Source organism: Arachis duranensis, chromosome 9, assembly GCF_000817695.3.
Source record: "Arachis duranensis cultivar V14167 chromosome 9, aradu.V14167.gnm2.J7QH, whole genome shotgun sequence".
NCBI lineage: Eukaryota > Viridiplantae > Streptophyta > Magnoliopsida > Fabales > Fabaceae > Arachis > Arachis duranensis.
In genome coordinates this window covers 16,007,121-16,017,657 of record NC_029780.3, presented here as the reverse complement: position 1 = coordinate 16,017,657, position 10,537 = coordinate 16,007,121, and the positions used below count along the sequence as shown (strand labels likewise).

Here is a 10,537-nt window from a genome sequence, read left to right as displayed (position 1 = left end):
AAGATGCAAACTCAAGTGCAGTCGACTTCACGTAAAATTAATATCTAAGAGCTGTTAGATGATGTGACTGATTTGATTAAATTTTTATCTAACGACTCTCAAATATAACTTCACATGAAGTCGACTTCACCTCAGTTTTCATCATCAACAAAATACTGTATTAATAAAAGAACAAAAAATTGAGGGAGACATCCGATATCCAAAGTCAAAACGTGAAGTAACGTTGTAACTAGCAGAAAGAAAGAGCCAAGTAATAGAGGCACTAGAATCCACAATTATTCTTGTCACAAGATGGAGCGGTTTAACAAACATAAATTCCCCGTTACGTACATTAATAATTTCCCCCCAATATAACGCAACCCGAATCAAAAGTTATTAATAATCCCTTTCTTTTAAAACAAACCTTATTACGATCTTGTTATTATGGGAAACCAACTCTCCCTTCGTCCTTCAAATGCAGCCACAGCGAAAATCGTCTTGTGGGACGGTTCCATTCATGACTATGAGCAACCCCTAACGGTGGCAGAGCTCATGCTAGAGCACCCGCAGCAGGTAGTTGTGGAATTCGATTCGGCTTTGACGACGAAACAGAAGCGGCCAACTCCATTGCCGGCCGACAAGATGCTTCAGATGAACAAGGTCTACCTTATGCTTCCCGTCAAGAAAGGGAAGCCTGTCTCTTTGACCAGCCACGACGGCCGCCGCATTCTCTTGGCCGTTAACTCTGCCTTGCGTTCCAAGGAAATCGTCTGTTCCTCCAGGCTTGTTCCGTGGCTCTTGCGTCTTGCCGGCGGGGAGGGTGGGACTAGAGACGCCGGTGGAGGGGTCCGGAGAAGGGAGGAAGAGACGGTGCGGTGCGAGTTTTCAGAGTTTTTGATGCCGGAGATGATGAGGCCGGAGTATTTGAGTAGGCAACTTTCAGCTGGGAGTAATGGGTGGAGGCCAAGCTTGGACACCATTAAGGAGAAGAAGATTGTAAAGAAACTTAATCACTGGTTGTTCATCAATGGTGTTTAATTAATGGTAAAATTACTTACGGTTGTTTTCATGTGATAGTATAGAATTATTTGATAATTTAATAAATTTGACTAAATTATCCTTTAATAATATTAACTATTAATTTCACATGAAAATCATCTTTCTTTAAGTACAAATTATAACTATTATAGAGTAGTAGCAGATGTCTTAGATGAATCATAAATGTTTTGCATATGAAGTCTATTGCCTAAAAAAATGTTATTAGAAGATAACAGAAATTAATCTAAATTTATTTTATTTTATATTTATTAATTATTATTAAAATAAATATATAATATTAAATATAATAAATATATAGTTATAAATATTATATATAAAATTATGAATATTAAATTAATTAAAATAATTTTAAATTATTATCTCTAGAAATAAGCCAGCACTTAGCACTTTTTTATAATTACGAGAGAACATGTACTAAACAAATCTGACATTTTTCACTAATGAATGAGAGTATATCAACTAGTCACCTTATAATTTAAAACGGGTAATGTTAGAATCTTATATTTAAAGATCTAATAATTTATTATAAATAAATGTAAGTGATAAAAAAAAGTTCAAAAAGAAAATTAAAAAAACACCTGAAGATTTATCATCATTGAAAATATAAGAAAGAACGTACAATACAATATTTGGGGTCCCTAATTCTCATCATTGAAAACACTGAAAGAATTGGAAAAGTTCAAATTACAATCTAAACTTTAAAACATAATTCATAAAATGTATTTTTAAGAAGGGTAGTACTAGAGAGCCAATGGTCTAAACGTACAATGTGTACAATGCGCTAAATCTTGAACATCACCTATACTATCCAGAATAACTATCCATATACCAGGGATAATAAACATCTTATGTTATAAAGCCAAAAGCTTAAACTAATTTTGGAGTTTACCAAGAATCGAACTGTTGACCTTTCGAATCTAGAATTCTAATACCATATTTGAAACCACGTATCCCAAAAGCGTAACCTAACAGGAAAATGTAACACTAATGATCATATCTCTAATACTTCCTAAATCTCCATTATACACATTGTACGCTTAAACTATTGGCTCCCTATACTTTCTCTTTTAAGAATTCTACTTTTTACTAATTCGACAAACATTTTTCTATCATGGAATAAATATATAATACGTAGTTTAGATAAGTTTAATTTACATCTTTTCAATAACAAATAAAGGAGAATATATAGACTAGGTTTTTTCCCCTTTTTTGAAAGGTATTAAAAGGTTATCACCATATACAAAGGTGAAGAAAAAGTTCAATACAACTGCAATACATACAACCTTACACATAAATAATTAACAAAAACTGAATATAAATAGTAAATTTTTTGGATAAAATATATAGATTTTATCGCTAACGTTTGTAATTTTTTTAAAAATATTATTGATGTTTAATTTCATTCAATTGTATCTTTAATATTTTTTATGTTTTTAATTATGTTCTTAACGTTTTCGATTTTTATCAAAAAAATATAATATTTATCAAATTTTTTCTTCTCTATTCTTTGTTCAGTTTGCATCACCATCCATCTCAGTTTCTTGTATATCAAGATTTTTTCAAATTTTATCGTTAACATTTTAAATAAAGTTAATGTCTAGAGATAATTTTGATACAAATAAAAAATATTACAGATAAAATTAAATAAAATTAGACGTTAAAAATATTTTTTTTTTAAAAATCACAAATATTAAGGATAAAAAATATACTTTATTCTAAATTTTTCTATTCATAACTAATATTAATACAAGTACAAGAAAAAAAAATATTAATCATCCAATATTTTTTATAAAACAAACATATTCATAATTTATTCCTAAAAATGTTAAAAGAAATTTCTAGTAATTTATATTATTAAAGATGTAACACCTTACCATACAAAATCTTACGCTATAATCGTAAATCAGAGGTGGTGAGGTATTATGATGCCTAAAAGCAAAATACATACATGTATAATTGAAAGATAGAAATATAGCTAGAAGCCTGTGAAGAAAGATGACAGAACAAAAATCGCATCACACTCAAAACGTCGAAGGTATACGGAAACAAAAAATATATATATATAAGATTCAAAAGGAGATGCTTAGCAAGTACTAGTCTCGACCTGCGAAGACAAGGCCGACTAGAAAGTATATAATACATCCCAGAAGTACACAAAATATAGCTCGTTTCTCTAAAATTCACCTCTAAGAGGGATATACAAAAACATATGCAAAAGTGGAGAATATAACTACACTAGGTACCACATACAAATCCAAAAAAAGAGCATTCTTTTCCAAGATAAATCTAGCACGCTCAACGAGGTGCATCACATCATGTATATGAAAAACAGACAATTTTCAAATGCACAAGGTTCAAACTTAGGGTCCTTCTTAAACCAAATAGGGTGACCAAAGCTAAATCTCATATATACAATGGTTTTAAGTCTCCAACTCTTCTCAATACAGGTCAAAAGCTTTTTCAGTATCACAATGATTAAAATTCAATAATTCAATATTCAGTAATTTGTTTAGTAGTAGTAGCAAACACAAGTAGAGAGATTTAAGCACAAACAAAGACAATTATATCAAGTAGGGCAAATAGCAGTTAACTAAAAATAACAAATAAGCAATCCAAATACAATGAGCATACTCAAACAATATCACATAAATGCAGATGATGCGTGTCTGTCCTACTGGTCATGAGCTCATGTGTCGGTTATTATGCAAAACTCGACACAAAATCCAGTTGCACCCCGGATCAGTCTCTCGGTGTGCATCCCCGGGAGAAATTATCAATCATTATACCATTATCTCAACGGAGAGCGCCGTCTTATCTTTCGTCTGAGAGAACGTGGACGTTACGTATTGGCGTCCCCATGCCACACCACAACTATGGAATAAGAGGGATGAGACCTCCATCCTTGCCCACTACAGGTGCCAAAGCAAAATCAATTCAATACACAAAATATCCAGACATTGTCAATACAGATATTCAATCAATGCACAAGAGGGATATCACCCAGACCTTGCCAATCCAGCCATTTGGCCACTATTCAGAATTATTAGTGTTTTTTAGTGATTTCGTAAGTAATTTAACTCATTAGTCTCAATTAGTTACCCGTTTCATCGATTGAATTCATAAAATCCAATCATGTATCGGCTTCCCAATTTCTTTAATATGTGAGAGGGATGGAACCTCTATCCTCACCATGGACAAGATAAAACTACCATTCCACAATAATTTTATCCTGTTTACCAAGTGGTTATCCAAAAATTTATCAGTTCATCTTATTATATCACTCCCTAGTGTATTTCAAACTTAATTATCGATTATTTAACTCCATACGAAAGTTAGAGGGGTTTATAAATAGACTGGAATGGTTAAATAGACAAAAACATAATTTTTAAAAAATCAGCACAGTTGTGGGTTGGATTCTCACCAACGTTTGCGCTATTTAAACTGACATTCTCGCTTCTGCTTCGTCCATCACTGCTCGCGCGAGTCCTTTCCTCTAAGATAGAACACTCCCCTACTCTTTCAAGAGTGGCTGCTTCTAGGCAAACCTCCTGGCTGTCTCTGCACCCCTACCTCCTTTATCACTGAGCGGTCATTTAGAGGGCCTTAGCTGGTGATCCGGACTGTTTTCCGCTCGACACATGCGTACGCACGATTTCAATACGGGTTGGGACATCATTCGTACACACAACCTATGCTTATGCACGATTTCAATTATGTTCCCACTTCATGCGTACGCATTCCCTATGCATATGCGCTCATTTTCATAATTTCTATGTTACGATTCATGCGTACGCACAAGTTCAATTTCTACAACTCTGCATTCAGTTTTTTATCCCTAAATTCAAATATCAATAACTTTTGCTACATTTATCAATTTTCATCAGTTCTTAGACTGTTTTAAAGATTTTTTCACTAGCTTTAATTTAAGATAGATTTCATTAAATTTCACGTTCCGAGCGCCAAATTATAACCTATCGAAGTTGGTCAAAATTTTATTTTTACCAATTTTATCAAATTGTCAATTTTTACCAAAACTCAATCGAATTTAATTTCAAATTACTCCAAAGCCATTTCCAAATATCTCAACATTCATTCATCAATCTCTATCCATTCAACACCTAATTAAACAAGCTTCATTACAATCAATCAAATTTCCAAGTTTTCCATCAACAAACCAACACCAGTAATCTAATCATTCAACCAATCCATACCATAGCAATTTTTCAACTTATCGCAACTTACCAAAGTTTAATTCACAGGAGATATCTTACCCTATCATGGCCTCATGCCCAAATTTTCACACCACAACATTCATTACTAATTCATTCATATCATCATGTATTTCATTCATATCACAACATTCGCATCCAATTCACAAAATCAGGCTAAACCATAGTCCATCACAATATATATCATTCAACGCTATCCTAAGGTAATTAACCTAGCTTTTCATATAGTGGTACAGAATGTCTATCCGAAATTAAGACTCGTACCTTCGTTGACAGTGGTCTCAACCTCAGAAAAACTCTTCTCCGGCAATTTCAACGTCCACCGGTCTAAGCTCTACCAATTTCCTTACCAAGCGATCCTTGAATTCAATCCTGCACCAAATTTTACTGAGCTAGTTCATTCCGTATGAACATAAGCCAACCCAGTCCTATTCAATCTAACCATATTCACTTTCCATAATATTCACACTAAGTTCATAACTCAAATTTGAGAAAAATAAAGAGGAAATGTTCTCTTACCTTATTTTTCGTAACCTTGGGTCAAAACTCCGCTAGAACTCAAGATTGAACTTTCCCTGAACATTGAAAAATCGAAATTTTTTCAATACCCAAACCAAAATGCGAAATTGAAGAGAAATGGAGAATGGGGCAAGAATTTTGAGTTCCTTACCACAATAGTTAGATAGAATCGAAGAGCACAACGAGTGCGACATGACCGCAAACGGATCTTCGATCGAAGCTACGGTTTAGAAGTTATGTAGATTTTTGTGAAGTGATGAATAGTGTTTTAGGGCATGTTCTTCCCCTTCTCTTCTTCTATCCGTAGAGCTCTCTCTCCCACGGTAAAATTCTGAATTTTGCTAAGTTATGAAGAGTTATGTATGTGGACTTAGGTCTAACATAGTTCCGGTTCAATTATTTTAGTCTATTGACCCAATTTTAGACCAAAATATTTAAGATTAGTATTTTAATTTATATTCTAAATATTTTTATTTTTTCTAACGACAAAATTTTAAATTCTCAATCATTTTGTTTATAATTAATTTATCATTTAATTATTTATTATTTAACTGAATTTTACAAAATAAACAGGATTTGTAATATTATTTGAGTATATTATTTTTGGATATAATATTTCTAAAAATATAATTTTTAAAGGTATATTTTATAACCTTAAAATAAAAATTCATCTGTAGCTAGTATTTAACAAACAAATTAATACAAAACATTTATGGTTATTTTTTAATATCTAATTATTTTTATCTAAATTTTTTAAATTTAATGTTCTCTCCTATATTTTGTAATTATTTTTATCAGTTATTTAAATTTAATGTGCTAGTGCTTGGTGGGCAACGCATGGGTCTGACCGGCTGCTGGCTGCTGGCTGCGTCAGTTCGCCAATGCAGTGTATCGGACAAAACACAAACCCATGAGAATACGTGTTCTGTGTTTGCAATTTTGATGAGTCACTTAACCAAGTTTTAACTATGGGATTAATCATTTTTTAGGTTTCAGGGCAGACCCTTGCATTTTCTGCTGGGCTTAGAGATTGGACCAAAGGTTATTTTTCTCTGATGGGTCTTTTGTTTTGAAAGTATTTAGAATGTTTAAGAGGGTGCTTTGGTCCCAGGCCTGAACAATAAAAAGAGGATACTTGTATCTAATGTCCAAAAATAAAAGGTATCTGTATCTTATTTTGTGTGGCCTTTATGATGAATATTCCTGTTTGAGCCTTATAATTCTGGATTCGAGTTTGAATCTGGGTTATTAAGTAGTGATAAACAAGCCCTTGAGCATTGTATGTGTGAGATTAAGAATTATACAATTCATTCGACAAAATAAAAAACGCCTTATAATTCAACATTTGAGATTTGGCACAGATAGAAGTTTTGCATGCAGTAGGGCTGACAATACTTAATTCTATCTGTGGGTATTTAATCCGATCTAATTTGTTCTGATAGTGTTGGTTTTTCAACCCACAGCAGGTTGGATTGAGAACAAAATGAGTTAAATTAAGGATAAGGTCAGTGCAAGTTTTAGGCTAATCTTGTTCAACTAATTCGCATCCTTGATATATTATAGTATCTAGTTAAAAATTATTATACAGGTATAACGAAATTGATGGAGATCAAATTCACATACATCATCTTTCTTTCATAATTTTAGCACAAATTTCCTTATGGCTTTGTTGTTTTTAATTTTAATATAGACTGAGTCTTTTTTTTTTATGTGTTTATGAAATACAAAATAATTAAATATTGTATTTGATCGAAAAATATTGATTTGCTGAGAGTAAGATTGAAGGTGGAATTTTAAGATGTATGTAGGGTTAGAATTGAAATTTTTTAACTTGTAAATAGGATATAAAGTTAAATTTTAGAAAAAATTTAAACATGTAAATTTAAACATGTGGGTAGGATACATGTTCGACTAATTGTCATTGAAAAGTCACAACAATTTTCTTTAGTTTTAAACTAAACCAAATAATAAAAATTTGTGTTTTAAATAAACAAGTTTCTATTCTAAAAAAATGTGATTTTAGTTGGTTTTTTAATTGAAAATATTCATTTATTTAAAATTGTTTCGTATAACTTCAGGTTAATTTGGCTAAATTGGTTTATTACCAAATATATATATTACCAATGATATATTTGTATTTTTAGCACCCCTATGATCTTATCCTCAACTCACTTGTAAGCGAAGCTACTCTTTACCAACAAGCACTTTTAAAAATATCCAAATTAAAACTGAAGGCCAATAATTGAGAACCCCATTTCTTGATCTCTAATTTCTAGCTGTTGGACCTGAATCCACTTTGCATGATGTTTTTAATAATCGAACACTCTTAAAAATGTGTGATATACTCAACCTATTTCAGTTGTAGTCCATTTCAGAAAGTGTTAACAGCTCAACTATAATATAATAGTGAAACCTACTTAATCAAGCAACTCATGAATAAGTAAATGCCATACCAGTGGTTCTTCACTTACTAATATTGAAGCCCGCTACCTTTTATAGCACTAACAAAGAACCTATATCAAAATTGAAATCGAAGCCATAGCTCTTCTAGACTATGGTTTAAGGAAGAAGCAACTTTATTCTTTTAAGTAGACTAGACCTAAATTTTAGAGTATTTGTCGGTCAGGAGTCAGCGACTAATTTTTAATTTGTCTCAATTTAATTTTTTTTTATCAAAGATAGAGAAATTAGAACCATAAACTCTTAAATGAATATAAAGAGATTATACCATTATTTGAGCTATAATTCATTAGCCGTGTGAATTTAACCTTTACTAAATTAGAAAATTAGTCATAAAATTTTTTGGGATAAAGTACTATTTTGGACCTTAATATTTGGATCAAATCATAATTTAGTTTCTAACGTTTTAAACGTTTTATTTCTATTTCAAAAAGTTTTAAATAGATTTAATATTGTTCTACTGTTAAATTTGACACTAATAGTTAATGGGATGAGCGACGTAAACGTTACTAACATTACTAGTTAAGTCATATCTTCTTTCATATGTTAAAAAAACATAACCAAAATTTTCTTGTAACACTTTTCTCTTCAATTTTCTTTTGGTACAAAACTCCAAATCCTAACAATCAATTATCAATGCTTCAAAATTAAAGTAGTAACTTTTATATTAGTAATCATTTGTGGATCGATTTTACTTAAATACTGAAATAGAATGCTATTGACTCTTTAATATGTGAATTATTTGTGTCAAATTTAATAATGGGACAATATTAAACCCACTGAAAATATATTTGTCACTAAAAAATGCATCTTTTACTATTTTTATCATATTACTTAGCTTGAAGTCTCTAATTAGCAAAATTTAAGGCAAAATATAATTACTAAATATTTATAAGAAGAAAAAACAATTCAATCCTCAATATTCTTATTAAACAAGTTTGATGAGTGAAAATTGAAGTTCACAGATATTGACAAGTGCACCGAATTGCACAAATAATATTGCGATGAGTGAATATCGTTCTCACGATGATTAAAAGATTGAACAAACAAATTTCCAATAAAAACCTAATTAAATTAATAAAACCTAATTACGATTGATGATCAGAGAAGACAAGAGGATATCTTGCTGAGAGTCTTGAGAATCTTGAATGTTGAATGCTAGGATACCACAGAAAGTGAGTCTTGAATGATGAGAGAAGACAATGATGATGAAAGTTAAGGACTTTGGAAATGTTTATGCTCTTAGAAAAACCAACTTTGTTTATTTATCTTGAAGTTTGCAAAGATCTTCATGACAAAATCTTTAGTGACTAATTTTCAATTCTTTGACTCCTCAGTTTCTCAAGCATTAATTAGTCATTACTTTAATTAATCAAGAGATTAAACACAAAAATTGATTTTAAATTTAAATAAGATTTAAAAGTAGTCTTTAGGTCAAATTATATGTCATGTATTAAAGTTAGTCATGTCCAGTTAAATCTTAAAAGATAACAATTTTCAAAAGTTGTTCTAATCCAAATTATATATCACTTATTCAAAATTATTCAAAATAAAAATTATGTATTTATCGCACACTAATTGAACCACTATGTCTAGCCGAATTCAAATAGTCATGTGAAAGAGTTTTCAAGCTTTGATTCAAATATCAAATTTTTCAATTATAATAAAAGAATTCGAGAAGAATTAGCTTACCTTTCGATCCACTAATTCGAATGAAGAATGAATAATTCAATCATGAAATAGATCAATGCAAGACTTCAAAAAAAAAACGTAGATTAATTATCCATAGAAATCATAAACAGAGATCCTAACCGTTTGATAGAGAATTAGTTACCCATGAAGAAGTAAGAAAAAAAAGAAGAGAAGTAGTCCGAGGACTTGATGATCTCCTCTGTGAGTTATGCTCACTTATTTATAGCCTAAACTCTATAATTCAAATTTAAAACTAAACTAATCTTATCCATCGAAGAGGAAGATAAGATAACTATCCTAATCTTATCTTTCAGAGAGAAAGATAAGGTACTGATTTGAATTTCAAATTCAAAACAAAAATTTAATTACAAACTCTAACAACCAAATCTCTCATACTTTTAGAGAGAATTAATAACTAATCTTCTAGATCTTCAATTCTTCTGAATGTGATTAAAACTTTTGATGATATGGATAATTAATTTTGGGCCTTAATTTGTTGAATCTTTGATGTTGAGAGTTGTAATTATAGTTAATTCGGACATGAATTAGTAAAGGAATGAGCAAAAGAACCAAGAAATCCACTTCCAAGGATGTATGCA

General features: G+C 30.9%; 1 protein-coding gene across 1 annotated transcript; it reads left to right on the top strand.

Moving 5' to 3' along the window:
• Window positions 1-373: 373 nt before the first annotated feature.
• Window positions 374-6,993, top strand: LOC107464898 (uncharacterized). Its single transcript, XM_016083861.3, has 2 exons — window positions 374-1,023; window positions 6,776-6,993. The coding sequence occupies exon 1, from the start codon at window positions 424-426 to the stop codon at window positions 1,015-1,017; it is 594 nt and encodes a 197-aa protein (XP_015939347.1). The 5' UTR covers window positions 374-423; the 3' UTR covers window positions 1,018-1,023; window positions 6,776-6,993.
• Window positions 6,994-10,537: the final 3,544 nt, after the last annotated feature.